The following is a 25,029-nucleotide window of genomic DNA, read 5'->3' as shown; positions in this document are numbered from 1 at the left end:
TGACCTCTTTTGACTTTTTAAACAACCCCCCACCCCAATGGATACCCCTAAATCAGGATTTACAATGGTTTTATTTGTCTTGACTCAAAATGGCTAACCACACCACTTACTTCTGGCTACTGTGGTCAGAGGTGGACTCAAGGGTTTCATGTACCTCCCACTGCCTCTTAGCAAGATATGTCAATCAAGTCATTGTGCGTGTGTTGTTTGAATCTGCCCAATTTAAATTTATTAACAAACCATGCAGTCTCTTTGGATCTGAAGCCCTGAACTGACGATTTCAGGACACTCTTCCCCATATGCATATGCATATGTTTCCAGGCTACCAGAGCAGGAAGCAAGGAGAGGACTCCTTATGTTCAAATCTCTTCACTTTCTGGCATATCTGCAGAAGAGCAAATAGGAACTTTGAACAAGGACCGAGTTGCTTTATGGATTTGTTTGCCTATGGCTGTAATCATTCAGTGTCCAGTTTCCTGTTAAGGAGTTTCAGCACCTGAAAGTGTTGCCGAAATAAAAAAAAGAATACATATCTCAAACTAAAACACACTTCTGCTTGTTTTTCCTATGTGTTTCTTTCTTTGTATACTTTTTACAAACTTAAAACACACATGTTCCAAAAAGCTGATGGTTTACTAATACAGAGGATTTAAGTAGCTGCTCAGCACTGCATTGGAAGGATTGGCCAAACACTCCCATTGTATTTATATGTACATAAAATAAAAGCAGTGTAAACAGTTCCCTTGTTCTTTAGGCCTGTTGATATGTTCAAGCAAGCAAAGAATCCAGAATTTGAAAAACCTAAGGGAAAAGGACACTCAGAAACAACATGGCAAAGCTATTTGATGTTCTCCAGATGTTTTTAGATTACGGTTCCTTCAATCCTCTGCCACTGGTTACTGGATTCTTTCAGTCTCCCAAATATTAGGAAGATGCAAGGCTATCAGACAGAGGTTTGGAGGTAGAACAATGAAAGGAAGGGAGGAACACAGAGTGGCCCTGACTAAACAATATGCCTTTAGGTTCTCTTAGCAATTGGCTGTTTTTGCCCAACAAATTGATCCCAGACAATGTTTACATCTCCCAAAAGGATAGTAGACAATTCTTATGGCTAAGAATTAAGTGTGAGTCCACCCAACAAAGAGTGAAGGCTTCAGCTGAGAAACAAAGGAAAGAAAAACATACAGGTAGTCCTTGACTTACAACAGGTTGTTTAGCAACCATTCAAAATTATGACCAACCTGAAAAGAGGACTTAACGACCCAAACTGAAAGTTCCAATGGTTGGGCTCCCTCTCTGGTCAAATGACAACTTTGGCAATATGGCCTTATTTATGGCCATTTGCAGCATCCTTTGATCACATGACCAGTTTTACCCAAAACTGTCACTTCTACTTTTTGACAAAACCACGCCCATAGTGAACAATTGATTTACTTAATTACCACATTAATTTAATGACCACACATTTACGTAATGACTGTAGTTTTTTGCTTAAAAACTGTTGTAAGAGGGTCATAAAATTGGGTCGGTTGTTGACAGCTGATTTTGCAACTGTTATGACATACAACCATAATGGGCAGCCTACTGTTAACCTATTAATGATCTATTACTTTATATGTGATACCCTTTAGTAATATTATGAAAATTGGAATGCATGTTATGTAATAAATGAACAAGTCCATGATGCCAATGTCTGTGCTATTGATGTGTAAACTTTCCAGATAGATAAGCATGAAAATTGTGAAGCCAATTGCAGCATCTGCCTTGGGATGAACTCAGATTCATATTATAGTAGATAAGCATGAAAATTGTGAAGCCAACGGTAGCATTTGCCCTGGGATGAATTTCGATTCATGTTGCACTTACAATACACAAAACATAAAAATAAGAGTGATTATTTTTCCTTTAAAAGTTTATACTGTAAATAATAATGCTCCTTTGGTGTACAAACAACTGAAAAACATATAGTGACAACACTGCGTAATCATCATGGAAACAGTGGGAAATCTGCAGATTCTCATAGCAAATGAAGAGTTTGGCCAACGCTTGCCTGATGCTAAAATGGGGAAGGGGATCTCCTACAGTTCAAGTCGCTTACAGTCCTCCTATGTTTGGCTGCCCTCCTCTTCTGCAACCATAGGTTGCTGCTCCTGCTCTTGTTCTGGGTCTCCAGGAAGCATGCTGGTGACTGTCTGGAGAAGGGATTCAATTTGCTCTTCTGTAAGCCTCTCCTCGCTTTCTTCAACAATCTGCAAATGACAATAATTTAGTATCTACCAGTATGTCCTGATCACTCTTTTACATGCTAACCTCCAAGCTCCTTAGGACGAACTTAACTCTCAAAATTCCCAACTGGTACAGCAAGAGATTGTCCTAAAACAATAAACTTGACATTATGCAGCAGATGAACAAAAAAGATCAACTTTAAAATTTAGGGAGGCTCAGCAAAATTAGTATAAAATTAAACCAACCACTACCCGTTAGAAAACAGTCAACGAATCATGTTTTCCAAAAAACTGGCACAGAGGCCCTCTGTTCCCTGATTAAAAAAAAGGGCATTTCTACAGATAAGACTGTTGGCACTGATAAGAACCTTCCATATCTACGCACTGATTGAATGTATTAGTCAAAGTTAAGTACTTTCAATATCTGGATACACCTTGAACTCAAACCTTATAACTGAACCATTTATCCTAATTTCTGGCCCTCTCACCAGCTCTACTGGTAGGAAGGTTGCTCGGGATTCCTTATTTGCAAACATATTGTCTTTGTGGATACAAGGAGATCAAAACTCTTGCTCATGTCCTCATAGAGTGTCCTTTTTATCATGTCACAAGATGTGCTATGATCTCCCCAGTCATCTCCAAATTTGAAGGTAACACTGATAAATTTTATGTTTATTACTTTTTAAGGGATGCTAGACCCACACTCACATATCAGGTAGTCAGATACCTTCACCGTCATGTAACTATGCAAAACCTTTAATTAGATATATCATTTGATTGTCCCTATTGTTTCCCTCCCTCAATAATGAATTGTTGTATCAATCTATTTCTCTTTTTTACTGTAAAAGCTGGTCAAAGATCACAATAAAGGTATTTGATTTGATCCTAGTTTCTGGAATTTCTTTGCTTTTTCCCATTTTCTACTTTCTAATGCCCTATCCAATAGAGAGAATTCATCAGAATTCATTGCCCATTGGACTATTTAGGTTCAAGCCTTGCTCTACTTGGGATGCAGCATCAATTTGCAGTGAAACATTATTTTTTCATGGATCTTGACCTTGTAGTAATGAAACAGCTTGCATTTCCTAATGATGTTACTATATACTATAGTATATATTCCCAGAAATGTCATCCATGACAGGCATATCGTAGATGAGGGTTCTGACTAAATACAGCCCACTGGAGAAAGAAACAGCAGTCTATTCCAGTGTTCTGCCAAGAAAACCAAGTGGATGTCCACAACCAAGACAGCATCAACACGATTTTGAAGCTTGGAAGGTATGAAACAAGCTACTGGGCAAGAGCGAGAGCACTGTTGCTTTTTACCTGGTTGAATTAAAGCCAAAAGGAAGTCCAGCTGCTGCCCAGAAGCAAAAGGAAAGGTTGAATTTTCAAAGATATGTCTACCATTGGTTCATGGAATGTCAGACCATGAACTAAGGCAAAGTTGATGTCAGAACAGAAATGTCAAGACTGAATTCTGGAAATCAACAAACTGAAATGGACTGGAATAGGTCACTTCACATCAGAAAAGCATTAGATCTTCAATTGTGGATTAAAATCTCATTGAAGAAATAAGGCCAGCTATTATTAACAAAATGGTGTCTTAAGTCAGTGCTTGGATACAACCCTTCCCCCAGAGAGGATCTTAATCTGAGTCAAAGGTAAATCAATTATCTAATGATAAACCAAATATACTTTAAACCAAGATGCAGTGGAAGTGGAAATTGAAGAGTTCTATGGCAATTTCCTATGCCATATTTTAAAAAAGGCATAATTGTAACTACAGTATAGGAATCTGAGATACTAAAGCTGGAAATAGCATCTGGAATGACAGGAAATTTTGGTCATGTATGAATGAAAGAGACAGATAGTTTTTGCTAAGAAAATTAAATGCTTATAGCACATGCCTTATTCCAAGAACCTAAAACATAATTCTACAGATGGCCAAGTCTGAAATCAAACTGACAAAATATTCTAAAGGCAAAACTAAAGAAATTTCATGCTGTCAACAAGAACACATTCTGGTGCTGACTATGGCTCAGATCACAAACTTCTTGTTGCAGAGTTGTATCTTAAACCAAAGAAAACAAATAAAACATCTGACCAATATGTCAAATTATTTATTTTGATATTGTGATGAATGTAAAGAATAAATTTAATGGATTAGGTTTGGTAACTAGAGTGCCTGAAAAAAGCCATGAGATTATTAATGGTGAAGCAAAAAAATATATTCAGAAATGCAAAAATAGTTGTCTGCTATGCAATGAAAATAACTGAAGGCAGAAATACACAGTACAAAAAATCTGAGAACAATTAAATAGGAAGGACAAGGGATATTTACAAAACTTAAGAGAATTAAATATATTCAACAGACCATCCTAGTAAAATGATGTCCAGCACAAAGAGTAAAAAGCAACTAAATGACTGAGCAACAAATAAGTGTTTTAGGAGTTTTATTTTTTTCCTAACGATGCATATGATGCAAGTACTCAATGGAAATAATAAGAAATTTCTGATGCAAACACTCACCTGTTAGACCTGCCTAAGAACGGCAAATGGAAATTCTTAATCACATCATAAAACCAAATAAAATCCCTTCCTTTTTAAACAAACAACTTTATCATAGCTAATGCTCTGTATAGATCTAATGCTCTTACCTCAGAGAAAAACAAACTTCCTCAACTGCAGGCAACAATTTTGTGATGTTTAGCCTTTTGTGTCTAAGCTATCAAAATGACTTAGATATTGGATCCCAGAAGAGGAAATTTTACATCTTTGGCTTCAGTAGAGCTGGTCTTTCCTACTGTGACAGTGTGAAATCTGGAGTCCTCTTGGATTCATAGCTCCTGCTCAATAACCAGGTGGCAGTTGTAGCCAGGAGGCCCTTGTATGATACAAGTAGTCCTTGACATACAACCACAACTGAGCCCAAAATTTATGTTGATAAGCAAAACATTTGTTAAGTGAGTTTTGCCCCATTTTACAACTTTTCTTGCCACAGTTGTTAAGTGAATTGCTGCAGCTGTTTAGTTAGTAATATGATTCTTAAATGAATCTGGTTTCCCCATTAACTTTGCTTGTCAGAAGGTTGCAAAAGGTGACCACGCGATCCCAGGATGCTGCAACCATCATGAGTCAGTATTAAACTGTCTTGAATTTTGATCACGTGACTATAGGGATGTTGCAACGTTGTAAGTGTGAAAAATGGTCATAAGTCACTTTTTTCACTAATATTGTAACTTTGAATGGTCACTAAATGAACTGTTGTAAGTTGAGGACCTGCGTCGTCTTGCGTGCCAGTTTTGTCTGTTCATTATCTATCATAACATGGCACAGGACTAAGTTATTTACAGGACTATCTCTCCTAAACAACATTTGACTGCCCCACTCATTCTAATCAAGTCACCGCTTTCTGGATTTTTTCCTTGAAACATTGTCACCTGATGGGACCCAGCTGCCATAACTTTTCTGTAACAGAACACGCTCTATGCAGCCATCTTCCTCCCAATATTCAGTTAGCCCCAACCTTGTTAGCATTTGAAAGCTTTAAAAACATGGTTCTTTCCACTAGGGCCAAGGTACGTACGGTACATTCTGACTGGAAAAGAGTATGAATGTGACCCAGCTTTCCTATTATTATTACTGTTTATTGCTGATTGTTGATTTCCTCTCCCACCCGGTAACTGAAAGCTACTGAATCACACTGTACAATTTGAATGTATATAAATTCTTTAAATGGTAAATAATAATAGTCAATAAGAAAAATAAAAAAATATCTGGATAGCGGACATGGCAGTACCTTGCCCCTTAGGTACAATCTCAAAACATCTGGTTTACTATTTGAACACTATTGGCACTGACAAAATCATCAGTCAATTGCAAAAGGTAGCTTTCCCGTGAAACAGCTTGCGTGCTGCAATGATACCTTTAATATTACTGAACAACTTCTGCCTATCTCAGTTTTTTGGGAAGGATTCAATACGTGGATAAAAGTGCCAAAAGCAATCTAAACATCTGGCTGACTGTACAACAAACCATAACAATAATAATATCAAACTCTTCAAAAAAGCAGCCAAAATAGCTAATACAATCCTGGGTTATACGTATAAACAGAGGCATAGAATCAAGATCATGCCAAGTATTAGTACCACTTTGTAAAACCCTAGTAAGACCACACCTGGAATACTGCAACCAATTTGCGTCACCATATACAAAAAAGATGTTGAGATTTTAGAAAAAGTTCAGAGAAGAGTAACTAATTGATTAAAGGCCTGGAGTCTAAAACATAGGAAGAATGGTTGCAGGAACTGGGTACGGCTAGTCTAAAGAAAATAAGGACTAGGGGGATCATGATAGCAATATTCCAGTATTTGAGGGGCTGCCACAGAGAAGAGGGCATCAAACTATTCTCCAAAGCACCAGAGAGCAGGACAAGAAACAATGGTTGGAAACTGACCAAAGAGAGAAGCAACCTGGAATTAAGGAGAAACTTCCTAACAGTGAGGACAATTAACCAGTGGAACAGCTGGCCTCCAGAGATCGTGGGTGCTTCATCACTGGAGGTTTTTAAGAAGAGACTAACAGTCACTTGTCTGAAATGGTATAGGTTCTCCTGCTTGAGTAGGGGGCTGAACTAGAAGACCTCCAAGGTCCCTTCCAGTTCTATTCTATTCTATTCTATTCTATTCTATTCTATTCTATTCTATTCTATTCAAATTACTTTTGAGCTAAGCAAATAGAAATGATTTGATTTTCTCTACTTAACTTTTAAATACCTGAAAGAGAGACAAAACAGATATAGGTAGTCCTTGACTTACGACCACCACTGAGGCCAAAGTTCCCATTGCTAAGTCAGACAGTTGTTAAGTGAATTTTGCCCCATTTTACGAGCTGGTAAGTGTAACACTGCAGTTTGTTAACTTAGTAACACAGTTGTTAAGTGACTCTGCCTTCCCCATTGACTTTGCTGGTCTAAAGGTCACAAAAGGGGATCACATGACCCCGAGACACTGCAACCGTCATAAATATAAGTCAGTCACTAAGCGTCTGAATTTTGCTCATGTGACCATAGGGATGCCACAATGGTCATAAGTTTGAAAAATGGTCATAAGTCACTTTTTTCAGCGCCATTGAAACTTCAGTCACTAAGCGAGCGGCCGTAAATTGAGGGCTACCTGTACTACAGTATCATAAAAACCGTAAGATAGATACACAGCTGAAACATTTTGTAGCATTGAATTATTTTCACCTATTTCAGTTAAAAAGTCAGCAGCCTTGATTGTGTCCCTAGGAACTGTTTTGGAATCAAAATATTTTTATGGAGAGGATTAAGCTGAGAGTGATCTTTTGTTTTATTTTCTATCTCCTGTAAACTAATAAGACTCCCTTAAATGTGGAATAGAGCAGATGGAGAGATTGCCTTTTTGCTAAATCAATGACCTAATAACTCCCACATCTTCTGCGAGAGCAGGCGCCATCTCAGAACGTTCGCTTCAGCTATTCATTTTCTTCTAAAATGAACATTTTATTTGCCCAGGGAATCTGCAGCTCTCAAGGATGTATCAGTCAATATCCATTGACTATGCAGCTCTCAAAGGTTTGTTAGCATGGAATGATGCAGCCTGGAGAGGGAAGTGGAAGGGGGCGGGAGAGATGGAAAATAAACAGAGAAATATTGGAGAGAAAGTGACCACGTAGTGCTGGAGATAATGATTAAAGGAAAGGAACTTTATCTAACTGACTGGGTATTTTGAACTTTGCACATTTTAATAATTCAGAATAATGGTAAGTGGGAATTTGTGATCAGAGAAGCTAATGGGAAAAGGAGCTTAAACAGTATGAATTTCTAAAAAAAAAGGTATTTAAAAATGGGGAATGCAGGAAAAGCATAAAATGTCTATTTTCATCCTCAGAACTGTCAGATACAAATTCAGTGCAGAGAAGAGCAACAAAGATAGTGAGGGGCTTGGAGACTAAATTTTAGGAAAAGTAGATAAAGGAACTTGGTATGTTTAGCTGAAGTGAAGATGGAATAACAGATAATACAGGAACAACAGAGTTAAAGTCATATTTTTTCTCATGCTTCTTCAATGACAAAAGAACTAAACAGCTGTTCAGGACAATATAAAAGGCCAGGGTTAGAGTGGGACCATATTTATATTTACTTTGCATGAGGATCAGACAAAATACAGGATCAGACGAAATACAGAGCATGAAAGAATTTTCTGATGGTCTTGTCAAATCTTTATGAGTCTTGAGAAAACCAGAACCTGTGAAGTACCAAAAGGAGAAGATTCCCATCTTCAAAAAAGGAACAAAAGAGGATCTAGGAAATTACAGACCAGCTGGCAGAACATCAAAGCAGACAAATTCTAGAATCAATAATGAATAGATTATTCAGTAGAAATTTAATTTTAAAATGTGCTATCTATCAGAAGATAAAATAGCAGAAACTCATTTATATCAGACAACAATTTTCAGAGATGGCAGAGAATACTGTACATATAGTATACCTTGATTTCAACAAAAAAATGTGACAAAGCACTCCACAAAATTCGAATTAAGTTAGTAAAGTGTGGATTTGGTGACATGTTAATTAATTGAACACATAGATGGTTTAAAACTGGTTGTCAGAATCAACCTAGCTTCTAGATAGATTGGTTTCCATGATAACCTGATTTTATTGTACATATTTCCTGCTTTCTGTCATATTTGGACTTCTATTGTGTATAAGATACAATCTCTCCTTATAAAACTAAGTAGCTATTTTACGTGTGTTTGCACAAATATCCAAAAAATACAGTCCGTTCCTGACCATTTTATTTTTACATTTAACCTAGATATAATTACTTTGCTTCAGCACTCTTCTATGGCTTCTTGTTTATTTCTTGATATGGCTGCCCAAATCATTCTCAATGAGCTGGGTGGCTTACATAATATATTTACATATATTATAATAACTTACATTCCAGTCTTCTAATATATTTCCAGGGCAGTTTACAATACATAATCAAAGATGAAATAACAAACTTTTTATAATAAAATGAATACAAAACAACAGAATTTCAATACTGCTAACAATAGCAGTAACTCCTCCTGGCAGCTGCTATTCTTTGTTGACTTTTCCCACCTTTCCCAGCCCTTCCACTGTATCTGTACAGGTAAAGCTCACATGAACCTGGATCCTACTGTCTATAATTTCATCCCATCAAATGTATCTTTGTGCAGTTGCTACTGCAACCGCTTCACAGCCAGAGTAAACAATAAAACAGGCTGAGGATATGGTCAAAAGCAAGAAAAAGAATACCCAGACAAGAATGATATCAATCCCACCATTATTGGAAAGTTGAGAGATCTCCTTGACTGATTTTCTATGTTCAAACCAATGTTTCAGAAGGTAGCTTTGTAACTTACCAGCTGGATTTCAACAGCAGTTGCAGGCCTGTGGTTGAGTAGTTGCAATTTTTCTGCCCTGTACCCAAGCAAAGGACATAAATATATATAATTTAGGGATTCTGGTCACAGGAATGAGTCCACATCATAACAAACCTTGTCCACAGAACATCCAACTTACTTCAGTGTCTTACTTGCAGCCTGGCCTTAGAACTACAGCAGTCAAGAATCAAATAATTTGGGAGCTTGAAAATTGCCATGCCCACATCTGTAATCCATTGGAATTTGCTGGTTTGTAAGTTTTAAAACCCTCAGTGACCCTTTGTTTAGGAACATTCACAACCCATTGCTCTTTCTGAACCCAGATTTCAAAAGCTTGTTTCCTTAGATGGTCCCAAAGGGCTGAAAACATATTTCAAAATCCTTTGCGGCACAATAAAACCATCAAGTGCCAATTTCACATCCTTGGTTACCAAGACAGGCAGAAGTCAGGGATGTCCAATTTATTTGGTATCAACAGCTGGATGAAATTTGATCACTTTTGTGTAAAACTATTATTTAAACCAGTTTATTTTTTTTTCAACCATTAGTTAGTTATAAAATTAAGTTTTTGTGAACAACATTTAAGCTAAATGAAAACATAACCAAGGATGAATTTATAATTACTACTATACTTGTATATGTCTGGGCTTTTTTTAAAAGACAGAAAGGGAGTTCAGGAATTTAAATTATGGTGTAACAACTCAGAATAGAGATGAAATAGCAGAAAGCGATGCCTACAGCGCTGTTGGAGGAAGAACAAAGAGCTTAATCAAACATAGGGAAGAGCCTTTATTAAGGTGTATACAATAAAGAGGGGTAAAATATATTTATTTCCCCCATTTTATTGTGCCCATGAATTGCTTTCTAGGAACCCTATACAAAGTGACTCACTCCCTCTTAGGAGAGATGAGTCAGAAGATTGTCTGATAGGCTGCTCTGAAGATTATTCAAGGCATCTGTTAAGGGAAATCATTCAAATCCACCCTGAGTTGAATTCCAACTGTGCAGGTCCTATTGAGTTAAGCATAGTCTGGCTTGATCTGAGAGAAATTTTACTTTCTTGGTCCTAAGGAAGTGGAAAGGGTCCAAAGGGTTGTATATTAGATCCATGTTCTTCCAAACTGGTTAAGGTCTGTGGGGAGACAATGTGTGGTTGAATCCAAGAGGTGGGACATTCATTCTTGAGTGAAATGATAGTTATGCCTGGGGTTAGGATGCAAAGATACATTTTCTTCTCAAGTACTCATTGTTGGACCAAACTAAGCTGGATAATTTCTCCAACTTTCTTTTTCTGGGGAAAGCATTTGAGACAGAAGTTGGGCTGCAGCTTCAGAGGGTCTTGAGGGAAAATTATTTGTATTCCTCCCAGTCAGGTTCCAGGCCTTGGCACATTACTGAGATGGCATGATTACACATTAATGACCTATAATGGGAACAGGATTCAGGTTCTGCATCCATCCTGTCCCACTTTGATCTCTCAACAGCTTTCAGTACCATCCCCAAGTAACCTTGCTAGAATTATTTGATTAAATAAATGGTATCATCCAGCCTTTGTTTCAGGGTTGAGAGTGGGAGACATAGAAGTGATTTTCCTTCTAAGGTTGGTTTCATTTCTCAGAGCTCAATTCTTTTCTCTCTTCTTGAGTGGGGTCAACTTTGACATGAGCCTAGATATGATCAGTATGCTGACGTTATCTAGTTATACAGTGCATTCAGAAAGTATTCAGTCCCCCTTCACTTTTGTCAATTTTGTTATGTTGCAGCCTGATTCTACAGTTGTTGAAATTCATTTATTATCATTAATCTACACTCTGTATCCATAATGACAAAGTGAAAACAGAATTTTACAAATGTCTGTAAATTTATTAAAAAGAAAAAATGGAAATATCACATTGACCCTTTGTAACAACACTTGAAATTTAGCTGAGGTGCCTCCCATTTCTCTTGATCATTGCCGACATTTTTTTGCATCTTGATTGGAGTCCACCTATGGTAAATTAAATTGATAGGACATGATTTAGAAAGGTACACACCTCTCTATAGAAGGCCTCACAGCTGACAATGCATTCTGTAGCAGAGCAAAAGCCATGAGGTCAAAGGAACTGCCTGCAGAGCTCAGAGACAGGATTATTGTAAGGCACAGATCTGGGAAAGGCTACAATAAAATTTCTGCTGCATTGAAGGTTTCTAAGAGCACAGTGGCCTCCATAATTCTCAAATGGAAGAAGTTTGGCATAACCATGACTCTTCCAAGAACTGGTCACCTGATCAAACTGAGCAATTGGGGGAGAAGAGCCTTAGTAAGAGAGATGACCAAGAACCTGATGGTCACTGTGACTGAGCTCCAGAGATCCTGTGTAGAGATGGAACAGAGTTCCAGAAGGACAGCCATCACTGCAGCCTCCACTGATCTAGGTTTTATGGCAGAGTGGCTAGACGGAAGCCTGTCCTCAGTGCAAAACACATGAACACCCACTTGGGGTTTGCAAAAAAGCACCTGAAGGACTCTCAGATTGAGGAACAAGATTCTCTGGTCTGATGAAACCAAGATTGAATTGTTTGTCCTCAATTCTAAACATCATGTCTGGAGGAAACCAGGCACCGCTCATCACCTGCCCAATATCATCCCAACAGTGAAGCATGCCAGTGGCAGCATCATGCTGTGGGGGTGTTTTTCAGCAGCAGGGATTGGGAGACTGGTCAGGATTGAGGGAAAGCTGAATGGAGCAAAGTACAGGGATATCCTCAATGAAAACCTGTTCCACAGTGCTCAGGACCTCAGACTGGGCCGAAAATTCACTTTCCAACATGATAATGATCCTAAGCACACAATCAAGACAACACAGGAGTGGCATAAGAACAACTCTGTGAATGTCCTAGAATGGCCCAGCCAGAGCCCTGACTTGAACCCTGTTGAACATCTCTGAAAATGGCTGTCCACTGGCAGTCACCATCCAACCTGACTGAGCTTGAGAGGATTTGCAAGGACAAATGGCAGAAAATCTCCCAATCCAGGTGTGCAAAGCTTGTCACGTAATACCCCAAAAGACTCGAGGCTGTAATTGCTGCCAAAGGTGCTTCAAAAAAGTACTGAGTGAAGCCTCTGAATATTTATGCCAATGTGATATTTCAGTTTTTTCTTTTTAATATACTTACAGACATTTCTAAAATTTGTCATTATGGGGTACTGAGTGAAAATTAATGAGAAAAACATGAATTTCAACAACTGTAGAATCAGGCTGCAGCATAACAAAAGTGAAGGAGGTCTGAATACTTTCTGAATGCATTGCATATCTTATCCTAGGCTGGCCAGATAATGCTTTTAAGATTCTATTTCAGTTTCGGGTGGTTGTGCTGATTGGATGGGGGAGGGCACATTTAGGCTTATCAAGTGGTTTAGGATTTTAGGGCTAGAGGTTTTGGAAATCTTCCATCTTTGGTTCTTGACAGGGTTGCAGTGACTAAACAAAACCAGTCATGGTTTCTGCTTGAAGAATAGCTCAGAGGCCCTTTGTACAAATCCATTTTGTGTATCAGTTGCACCCATTCCCAGATTAGGAGGCTGTAATATCATTTGTGGCTTGGTTATCTCAAATCTGAATTACTGGGATTCAGCCAGTTCACAACAGTTTGGCAGAACCGGTAGCTAATTTTTTGTTGCCCAGGCCCAGAATGGACTTCTGGAAGCGGCATCCACACAGAGAACTGGTTGTTCACATATTTGAATCCCACCACTGATCCCAACCTTATCTCTCTCTGAAAATGCCTCTTCCCCCGCCCCAGCACAGGATTAGGAGGTTATGAACTCTTCTCAGTGCAATATGTTTTAATTTTTTAACTTATTATTTGTTCTTTGTAGCTTTTTGTTAGCTACCCGTGAGTCACATGACAAATGGGTGGCCATATATATATTGAATTTATAAATAATAACATCAAGTCCCTGCTCAGTTCAGGATCTCTTCTAGCATCTTTAATAGATGAGCATCCACGGTCTGTTTGAAAACCTCTAGCAAAGGAGAAAAAAATCTTCTCACGTGGCAGAAATCAGAAAGTTCTTCCTGAAGTTCAGCCTGAATTTACGTTTTTGCAGTTTTATTCTAATGGTTCTAGTCATGCTCTCTGAGGCAATACAGAGTAAATGCATTCCTTTTTTTTCTTCAAACATTTTAAGTATGTTACTGTTCAATACTTCTCCTCACTTATCTTTTCCATAGGCCAAACCCACACAGCTTCTTTAACAGTGGAACTTTGTCTTATTATTTAGTCATCTTCTGAACTCATTCCAATCTGTTTCTCTTCTAAACAATACCAATGACAAGCTCATGATAGCTGACCAAGGCAACATAGAATAGAACAATTATGTCTTGTCTTCTGGACCCTGTGCTCCTATTATTGCAATCAAAAATAGCTTTTGCTTTTTTAGTAGCTGCATCACACTGTGATTTCCTTCTCACTAATACTGTGAGTGCTGCTTCATTTTAGCTGCTCCATTTTGGCCCTCAGTATATAACAAGGATGCTATGCCTCCTTATATCTGTTTTCTGATTTCTAGAGATGTTATTTTGAAGGTGTCAAAACCTGTTTTCATCTATATCAACCTGAATATCTGGATTACCTCTGAAATACTGGAAGTACCTGTAAATATGACATGACAGTTGAAGACACAATGGTCTTATTTTGTTGTTGTTGTTGTATCAGCTGTCTGGGAGAAAATTATTGATAGAAGAGTGGAGTAATATAATGATATGTTACCTAGTTTAGTAATGAAATGTCTACAAGAAAACAACTAAGCTCAGAAAGCACCAAGGACCCCACAAAAAAATTGGCCTACCCATAAAGAGTTGCTAAATAATATAAAGCACTATATACATCAACCTTCTCCACTCTGACCTCCTCCAGATATATGGAGATTACAATGCCCCAAATTGCCAGCCAGCAAATAAAAAATATATAAAAATATTATTTTTTTAAAAAAAGGAAAAAATGATATTTTTAAGATCTCATATGAGAGCGGGCCTTCCTATAACAATTATATTGTCAATGGGCGCCATCTAGAGGTACCAACTACTGATTTAAGCTCTATAGAACCTGGAAGGCAGCCCAACATGTATAACTGAGCACTGTAAATACAGATGGAGAATTTGCAACCTTCAGATGTGGTTCCCTGTAGCTCTTACTATCACTTAGCATTGGCCAAGCAAGCTGAGGCTTCTAGGAGTTTTTGTTTTAGAAACACAAATAGAACCATGGATACCTAACTCTGTAAACATGAAGGTATAATATGATGTGCCCAGTGGTGGGATTCAAATATGTGAACAACCGGTTCTCTGTGTGGATGCCACTTCAGGAAGTCCATTCTGGGCCTGGGCAACAAAAAATTAACTACTGGTTCTGCCAAAGTGGTGCGAACCAGCTGAATCCCACCACTGGATAGGCTCTTCGATAGCATAAACTGGAAATGGAGAGCCATACGTTCTCTCGATGCTTTTATACAGGCTTTTCCATCTGCTGGAAAGGTCAGAAGGATAGCAATGATGCAATCAGGCAAATATCACTTCAGTCCTTCTGTTTACTATTAATCATTAATATTAATTTAAATCAATCAATTTTATTTACAGCCAGAAGGCCCAAAAGCAAGTTACAAATATAAATTAAACTTGACATTGGATAAAAATTTAACAAGTAAAATATTTAATAAACATTACATAATAGACTTAAAACCCCAGCTCACCTATTAAATAATTTAATAAATATTCCCATCGTTAACTGATGAAGGTATAGTGTGACCACATCACTTAGTGATGGAAATCCTGTCATTAACCAAATCCACAATCTTGACAAATTCATTTTATGTTCCTTCATAAAGTCTTTTCTGATACAGCAATTACTACTTTTGCAAAAGTTAACTAACAAGTAAGGACTTATGCTGTCTCATATTTGAAAGTATTGAGTATTTATTTAGGCTTCCTTGAATGTAATTTTCAACTTAGATATAGTACATTTTTATAAGATTAAATACTGTTTTATTTTGAATATTATTGCAGGAAACTGCTATTCGGAATTTTCCATAAATAAGAAATTTATCACATTTATATGGCCACCTATCTCACACAAAGTGACTTTATGTGGGGCAGCGTATAATAGCATCTACTATTAAAACATACTACAAAACCAATGGAAACAGTAAACATAGATAAAAAGAAAATCACAAATGGGAGAATATCACACATAATGCAGCTGACTTACGGGCTCCCTACCACCAGGGGATCTCCTGGCCTGAACTAAAAATATTTTTATGAACTGAAATGATTCAGCAATATTACTATGAATAGTTGGGATATATCTAATCCAAAGCAAATAATTCTAATCCATTGTTGCATGGTGTAATTTATAACTTACTTTGTTAGCTTCTGATTTTTCAGTGCTATGAGGAAATCTCTTACAATCTCAGGACTCTGGAACTTACATGGTGTCTTTGATATGTATTTCAATGTCTAGAAAGAAAAAGAAATGTTTAATATTATTCCCACTGCAATGTAGCAGGCCATCTTCAGTTGGGGGTAACACTTCTTTCTCCTGGTTTCAAATGCTGCAAATGATATTATTACTGTGGGTGTGTAGAGTCAAGATGTTTTGCTTTGTGGTTCTTTTTGCAGCAAGAGCAATGAGCTTTACAAAGCTCCTATTTATTTCATTTAAAAGGTCATGTTGCTATTTTTTAAATATTTTGCAACCAGATTTTAGCAGCACGATCTGACTGGGATGGGGAGGTGGAAAGATGCTCCATTGCCATCTACTTTTTAAATCTTAAGGAAAATTGAACAAAATTCACAGCAAAAGTTTCAACCATATTAGGAATTCAGACAGTCTTAGATAGTAAAATAATCTCCATCTGATAAGGCATGTCACTAAAGCTGGAGGAAATATAAAAGGGACAAGAAAAATTATCAGAGAATATGATAATAAGGCTGAGGAAGTGAAATGTTGTGATGGATGGATTAATAGAACTATAGGAGATTATTATGGTCCATCGCACAGTCAGCCAATGTTCCGACTGGAATTGGCATTTTTATTCACTTATTAAATAATTACAGGCAGTCCTGGTCTTACAATCATTCATTTAGTGACCATTTAAAGTTACAACAGCACTGAAAAAAGTGACTTACGACCATTTTTCACACAACTATTGCAGCATCCCCACGGTCATGTGATCAAAATTTGAATACCCAGCAACTGGCTTGCATTTATGATGGTTGCAATGTTCCAGGGTCATGTACTTTTTGCAACCTTCTGACAAGCAAAGTCAATAGGGAAGCCAGATTAATTTAACACTGTGTTACTAACTTAACAACTGCAGTGATTCACTTAACTACTGTGGCAGGAAAGATCATAAAATGGGGCAAAATTACTTAACAAATTGTCACTTAAAAAACAGAAATGTTGGGTTCAATTGTGGCCGTAAGTCAAGGATGACCTGTATTATTATTATATTGCTAGTTAATAGTGTTTTTAAAAAGTACGAAAATTATTTCACTAATATATATCATTTTTATTTACCGGTATTTGCATCCCGCCCTTATTATTTATAAAAATAATTCAAGGCAGTGAACATATCCACCATGTCTTCCTCTTCCTAGTTTCCCCAGAATAACAACCCTGTGAGGTGAGTTTGGGCCATGAATTGTGTTACTCCTTTGAATTTTTTTCTCGTTCTTTTAATAGATAGCAGGATTGTAAAAGATTCTTGTTCATGGAAGTAAGCAAGTGGGATGGAGAGGGAAAACGCAATAAAGCCCAAGATTTTTCCTCATTTCTTTACTTACTTCATATGTGATTGTGTTCAGATTCTGCTGGCCAACACTCTGCTTACTTTTCCCAGGCTCTTGGCACCGCCGCTTCAGATCAGTCAGCAATTTGTAGACCTGGGAAAGAGAAAACAGCTTTAAACATCTCCAGAACTTTGAAGGAACATATGGCAGAATACTACTTTAAAGTAGCAATGTGGTAAAAGGCCATCTTGAGGACTAAAGTACCCTCCTCCCTGAAATATTTTTTAATTTATTTATCAAATTTGTACACTCCCCATCTCACCTAAGTGGCTCTGGGTAATTTGCATTAATAATGCTTGATATGGCATGCGCCTACGCATCTAGCCTTCTGGAAGGCCTTAAATAAGTGGCTCTTTCCCCAAATGTTGGGCTAAGGGGAAGCTGGAGCCCAATAAATGTGGATGCAGAGATTTGGGTGAGTTTTGTTTTCTGGGGCCTGGAGTTATTTTTATGCTGGTTTTGTGGTTATTTTGTGTTTTATTGTGTCCCTGTGAGTCACCCAGGGTATCAGCCTTGCCAGATACTCAAGGCAAGAAGCAAGTCCAGAAGTTCTAGCTCTAACTTATGGTAAAATTATAGTAACAGAATCTTGCAAGTCTGAAAGAATATCTCTTCCCCGTCATCTTTAAAATCCAAGAAACTTAGTAGGGTCCTTTCTGAGATATATGCCAGGCCCTCATTCCTTCTACTGGCTCAGCTGCTTCTTATTTGATAGTTGTCTAGTCTGGGCTCTTCCTCCTGTTTCTCAAGGTCATTCCTACATACCATTACATAGTGTCATTGTATATAAGGTAGGTGGCCATATACATTTTTTATATAAATTAAATACCTATAAATAAATATTAGGAGATACTGGAAAATCCTTTCCAATAAGCCAGTTAGTTTCCAAATATTTAAACTCAAATTACTACAGGCTTTAGACTAGTGCAGTGATGGCGAACCTTTTAGAGACAGAGTGCCCAAACTGCGACCCAAAACCCACTTATGCATCATCGGGTGCCAGGTGGGCGTGGCCCATTGGGTGGGTGTGGCTGTGGTGGTAACGGCAGACTGGATGGGACTAAAAAGTTCAATCAATCAATTCCAACTTTGCAAGATCTTTTTTTTTCCCCATGAGAAGTTGAAATTGACTGATCGATTGAACCTTTTTTTTTTGTACACGGCGGCGGAGGCCTAAAGCGAAAAGGTTTTATAAAACCCAGCTGAAGGCCTAGGACTGGGGCGACGGCGTGCGTGCCCACAGAGAGGGCTCTGAGTGCCGCCTCTGGCACCCGTGCCATAGGTTCGCCACCATTGGACTAGTGAAACCTATTTTAGGTTATACTAGCCTCCCCATAAATCAATTAAGTGCAGACGAAATGCAGAAAAAGAAGTCTCTAAGAATGTATTCAGCTGAAGATTTTCTTTCAGGAGTATAACTGGAGCTTGACACTGCTACAATCTGTTGCTAGTGTTTTAAGTGTTCTTGATTTCAGCTTATTTCAAAGAAAAGAGCTTTTTGTCATCACTATTAAACAAAGGAAGTCAGCAGCCCTTTTCAGATCTGTAATTCATCTGGCACAATCGAGCAACCCTCCATTATGACTACATTTTAAATTATGGCCAGCCTCCTTTTATGGCTACCCTTTAAATCAATTATTTATCACTGGAGTGGATACATTTTGAATGTTGTATTTTAACATCACGAAAGTACAAATTTTTATTTACAGAATTTATTTTCATTCAACAGTAGATTTCCCAAGGTGTCTTATAATTCCTGTTATGTAACAGTAACTCTATAATTTTGTTTTTTCCATTATTAAACACATGGCAGAGAGAGCTGTCAGTCTTTTAAGAAGGAAATAAATGAGAAGAGGAGACACCAATTAAGGAAATACATGAACAAACATAAAAAGGATTGGCTAGTAAAGAACACTTATACTACTAACCTAGGCTCCATCATGAAGGACATGGTGTCCTCATGCCCATTAACTGCAACCTCAGATAATGGTGAAAGGACATAGAACAAGTTGACTTCTAGAAAAACAAACTTCCCTAACTTGAATGCCATCCAGATCTACTGAATTACAATATCATCATGAAAACAAAATTCACCCTATATATAACTTTTCAGAACAGTACAAATCACATTACCTCATAATTGCTGAGAAGGGCTGCATTTCCATCTTTCCTATGGAAAGAAAATACAAAGAGATTGAAAGTACAATGATACTTTAACAGGACAAGCATGGAGAAGCCACCTTAAAAGCCATAACTTTCTTCTAAAAGTTGAAAGAAACATGGGCACAGAGCTTAATGTAAGAAAGGGTTTTACTTACAAATCATTTTAAAAACTGCACTTAAACTGGAACTAAGAATAAGTGTGTCATAACTTGTACAGACTATTGAAACCAAATCTGCTTACAAGGACTCGTTGGAGACCTGCCTGCTCTTGTTTTCTATTAAACTACATTCCAATTAACAGCAAATAAACTCATTTTATTTTCAGAAAATGAATTAAAAAATCAAGATTTCTTTTTTAAAAAATGACATTTGCTTATTACAAACTAATGAAAGCTATACATCCTTGGGACACTGAGTACAGCTGGACAGATAGACAGCAGAAAATATCACTAGCATTTACAACGGAAGGGAATGACACTGTTTTCAGGTCCCCTATTGCAACATACTTAAAAAATACAATGCATTATGTCAAGCACAGCCAACTGCTTGAATAGAACCACCACACTCATCACTTTCAAACAAGTTCAACACCTTTTCCACAAACTTCCATAGGCTCTAATGTTGTCTTTACAATGTACTGGTTGAGTGGATGAGAAAAGAGAGCCCCTTCTGAAAATATGCTGAGTTGGCGTTCTCATTGCATTGTGTGGATACAAGAAAAGCTACAGCAATTATGTTCATACACAGACGCACACAATCATTTCATGAAAAGTGTTTTTGTTGTTGTTGACCGATATATATTCTCTTTTGTTGGTGGAGATATTTAATTCTTTTGAAGGTCTTTGCATTCCATATGCATCCGGAGAAATCTCTTCTGAGTCCCCGTGCCCAACAACTATTGTTAAGAAAAAATAATAAAAAAGGATAACAGATCCAAAGAGAATTATTTTCAATGGACCCAAAACATGGGAGATGAGTGGGTTGACTCACTTTAGAACAAATGTTGCATGGTTTCAGAAGACTTGAAGAGGTAATTTGGCCCATGACCTTGTCTGCTGGATAGAACATGAATTTTTAAAAATGTTTTGCCATCTTTATCACTGCATCGAAAGCCAGCATAATGCTAAGTTGATATTTTCCTCTCTTTGGCTACAATGTAATCTACACCTACTAGGGATATGAACAAGGAATTGTGGGGTTTCTAAAGAAATATGCATATCTAAAGATCAGTCTGTAAGAAATAGTCATTCCCCTCCATTTGTACCATAGATCTCACTTTTCACTACAAAGACAAGCGGCTGGACCATCTACAGGGCCACTGTGAAGAATATTCTAGCTATCTGATGGATAAAGTCAGTGGATTTGCTTGGAGTTGGATTCTGACTTTTGAGGTGCCTGAGGCATTGTCTTGTGGGTTTAGATTACTCCAAAGAAGTGGACATGGTCTTTGAGATGATCCTCCTCCTGGCTTGTGAAGGCTACTTAGGGGGCCAGGAATGTGGTCAGCTAGCACACAGGATGAAGGCCCTCCTCATCTAAAGGGGGGATGAGAGCATTGAGCCCTGTGGCAACCACACATTAGGGGCCTCAGCCACAATCTTTCCCCCAAATCAGCACAGACTGGAATGCCCCCAGCAAAAGAATGGTGCCCCTCACAACTAATATTCTTGGTGGTCCAGAAGGATTTTATGAATCAAATATTATGATATCAAAAGGCAGCTGAAAGATCAACCAGGATGGTATATACCTCATCTCTAGAAGTAAAGTTATCACTGTTGTCTTAACTCTAATTGAAAAGGCTTCAGATAATCTGTTCCCTCGTGGATCCTTGGAGCTGCAAACCCATTTCTCAGCAATTTTCTCAAAAAGGGATGATTGAAGTGTGCCTAAATTGTCTAGAACCACTATGTCCAGCAATGTCTTTTTGAGAAGGGAGCACAATCCTTCCTCTTTCAAAACTGGCGGACTGCCCCTTTCCCTCAAGGAGGATGACATAATCACATACTGTGTTTTGCCAAAAATAAGACCCAGTCTTATTTTATTTTATTTTATTTTTTTGCCTCCAAAAGTGGCACCAGGTCTTATTTTGGGGGGTCGGGGTCTTTTCCACTCACCTCACAGCAGCAGCACCATAGCTCAGTTCTTGGCTGCAGAGGCCTTCCAGAAAGGCCTCTGACTGCAAAATGCAGGCCCGAACTCCATTCTCAGCTACAGAATGAAGCTGCTCCTTCAGCCACAGAAAAAATGGGTCGGCGAGTGTCAATCCATGGGCGGCCTGGCTGCAACGGTAAGCTCCATCCCCACCCTAGCTTGATTTTTAGGCATGCATCTCGCCCCAAAACTAGGTCTTATTTTTGAGGTAGGGCTTATATTAGGCCCACCCTCAAAAATCAAGCTAGGGCTTATGTTCAGGGTAGGTCTTACTTTCAGGGAAACATGGTAGACCCAAGAACAGGTCACTTCCTAAGTAGCCTTCACAAGCCAGGAGGAGGATCATCTCAAAGACTGTGTCCACTTCCTTGGAGTCATTAGCTCATCTCATCTAAACGCACAAGACAATGTCTCAGGCACCTCAAAAGTCAGAATCCAACTCCAAGCGAATCCACTGATTATATCCATCAGATAGCTAGAATATTCTTCACAGTGGCCCCGTAGATGGTCCAGCAACTTGTCTTTCCCCAGCAGGAAACAATCACTTTAAACAGGGTTGCCAGGGGTGGGGACTATCCAGACATAATAAGAGCAGAAAAATAATGTTTTGCCATTCTTAATGCCACAATATAATCCCCAACATACTGATGATACTACCTAGTCTGGTTAATGAAACATCTGCAAAGAACAACCAAGTTCAGAGAGCACTCTTCAGTCAGATTCATTATTCATTTTCTCCAACTGATTCCAATGACTTTTAGATATCTCTTCTGGCACGTCAGCTCCAGAACTCCTTGGAGAACCAATGTGTGCCCTTAGACTGATGCCCTATTCTAGGAACAATCACCGAAACCAAATCTATCTTTTTATTTTTTTACTCGTTAATTAATTTGAAATAATCAAATAAAACAACAGTAACATATATATATTTCTGCTTGCATGATTACCAATGACGTGTATAAATTTATAGGTAATTATCAATCAGAACTTTCTTATCAAACTGCACTGAAATCCTATCAATATTTATTTTTATTGGATCTTATTCTCCCAGAAGCCTGCCTATCAATATAACGTTGCAAGGGAACAAGCAACCACCACTAAATTAACTGGGATTTACTCTTGGAGATATAGTAATTACTTTTTAATGTGTAAACTGCATAAGATACTATTACAAGGGGTTTGTTAGTTTTATTGTATTTGTGTATTTTCATTAATGCATAGAAGAGCAGTGTGTACCCATTTAAATATACAAATATGATCGCACATACAGAAAACTGTTTTCCTCCTATACATCCTCCCAAACTTCTCAAGTAACAAAATAGATCACAAGTCTGGATTAAAAGAAAGCAACGCAGACAAAAAAAAAGGGGGGGGGGGTAGTTATATGTATGACCAGCAAGAGATTCTCCATCACAGCAGGTAGAAGTAAGCAACTGAATTTGGCTAACGCCAAAAAAACTAAGCAGGGTCAGACCTGGATTTGGATTGGAGACCATAAGAAATGGGTTGTAGGCAACACCAAGAAGTAATAATAAAACAAATCAGGTTAGGAGGCAATGACAATCTATGTTGCCAGCATTGAGGCTTTAACTTATTCCACCCTCTTGCAATATTGAAGGACTATAGGCAATAACTGGATTCGTCGACATATATAATTTGGTTCCCTAATGATCCCATTTCCAGGGCTTGCACAAGAAAGATGAATGGTGAATTAATCAACGAGCCACATTCGCACAACCCACTGAAGCATTTTATAAAAAAAAAATTATATAAAAAAAACCAGCCAGGCAAAGAGGAGGAGCCACGTTTGCAGGAGGTCGAAGCAACCGCGAGAGCTTTAAACGAGTCAGGGAAACGCGTGTGCGTGCATGGCCGGAAAGCAACAGCAGTTCAGACCCACGCCCAGTGTTTCTCTTTCTTCCCTGCGTCTGAATGTAATCCTGCCTCTCGTTTTTACCCCTTCAGTGAGGGCAAGTCTTGCTGACCTAAAGAAGCCCAGCTCGCTCGCTATCTTACACTTCCATGTTGCCCTTGCCGTCCAGAGGCAAGTCTGCACCGCCGTCGCCACCACTGTATCCTCCTTGCGTTTTCTTTACGCGTCCGGATCTGCCGGCACCGCCCCTTCCTTCTCAGGCTCAGGAGCTCCTCCCCGGCGGCAAGTTCTGGGACTGGCGCCTTCCAGATGTTAATGTCAAACCACTTGGGGGGGAGACAACCCTCTTTCTAGCATAGGGGTCTTCAAACTTGGCCCTTTTATGACTTGTGGACTTCAACTCCCAGAATTCCTCAGCCAGGCACGCTGGCTGAGGAATTCTGGGAGTTGAAGTCCACAAGTCATAAAGTTTGAAGACCCCTGTTCTAGCAGGAATTGAAGCTTTAAAAATATATGTATGTGTATATCTATATATCTGTATCTATATATCTAAATCTATATATTTCACATCTGAATATTTGAAATGGAAAGTGCTCCTCCCCAAGAACTGGTGCCTGTTAGATCCTATTTCCTTGGCCTTTATGCAATTTATCTTTTTTTAATAATGGCATTGAGGGATGTACATAATATAAAGTAACATAACATATAATACTGTAACATAATGTAATAATTGATTATTTTATTTATATAATTATTTTATTTATATAATTAATATGTATTATATAATGATGTAATATAATAATGTTACGCTATGTTACATTATTAATCAAATTTGTATAGGTGCCCATCTCACGAAGTGTCTCGGTAGCATACAACAATTATATAAATACAATCATAAAAATATAAAATAATCATTATTTAAAATTAGAACATTAAAAACTAAAATATAAAAACTGCAGGGATGAAAAGAGAAATTACAGGTAGTCCTCCACTAATGACTACAACCGAGCCCAGAACTTCTATTGCTAAGCAAGACATTTGTTAAGTGAATTTTGTCTCTTTTTACAACTTCTCTTACCACAGTGCTTACATAAATCACTGCAGTTGTTAAGTTAATAACACGGTTGTTAAGTGACTCTGGCTTCCCCATTGACTTTGCTTGTCAGAAGGTCGCAAAAGGTGATATATGACCATAGGACCCTGCAACTGTCATAAATATGAGTCAGCATCTGAATGTTGATCATATGACCATGGGGATACTGCAATGGTTGTAAGTGTGATAAATGGTCATAAGTCACTTTTTTCAGTGCCGTAACTTCAAAAGGTCACTAAATGAACTGTTGTAAGTCGA

General features: G+C 38.1%; 1 protein-coding gene across 1 annotated transcript; it reads right to left on the bottom strand.

The window, feature by feature from the left end:
• Positions 1-1,901: 1,901 nt before the first annotated feature.
• Positions 1,902-23,905, bottom strand: CRCP (CGRP receptor component). The gene is made up of 6 exons (XM_015815624.1): positions 23,822-23,905; positions 19,625-19,661; positions 17,486-17,584; positions 16,062-16,156; positions 9,642-9,699; positions 1,902-2,249 (listed from the first exon to the last, which is right to left on the bottom strand). The coding sequence occupies exons 1-6, from the start codon at positions 23,827-23,829 to the stop codon at positions 2,106-2,108; spliced, it is 441 nt and encodes a 146-aa protein (XP_015671110.1). The 5' UTR covers positions 23,830-23,905; the 3' UTR covers positions 1,902-2,105.
• Between the last annotated feature and the right edge of the window lie 1,124 nt (positions 23,906-25,029).

This window comes from Protobothrops mucrosquamatus, unplaced genomic scaffold (assembly GCF_001527695.2).
Source record: "Protobothrops mucrosquamatus isolate PMUCROS unplaced genomic scaffold, P.Mucros_1.0 scaffold_102, whole genome shotgun sequence".
Taxonomy (NCBI): domain Eukaryota; kingdom Metazoa; phylum Chordata; class Lepidosauria; order Squamata; family Viperidae; genus Protobothrops; species Protobothrops mucrosquamatus.
This window is presented reverse-complemented; position numbering and strand designations above follow the sequence as displayed.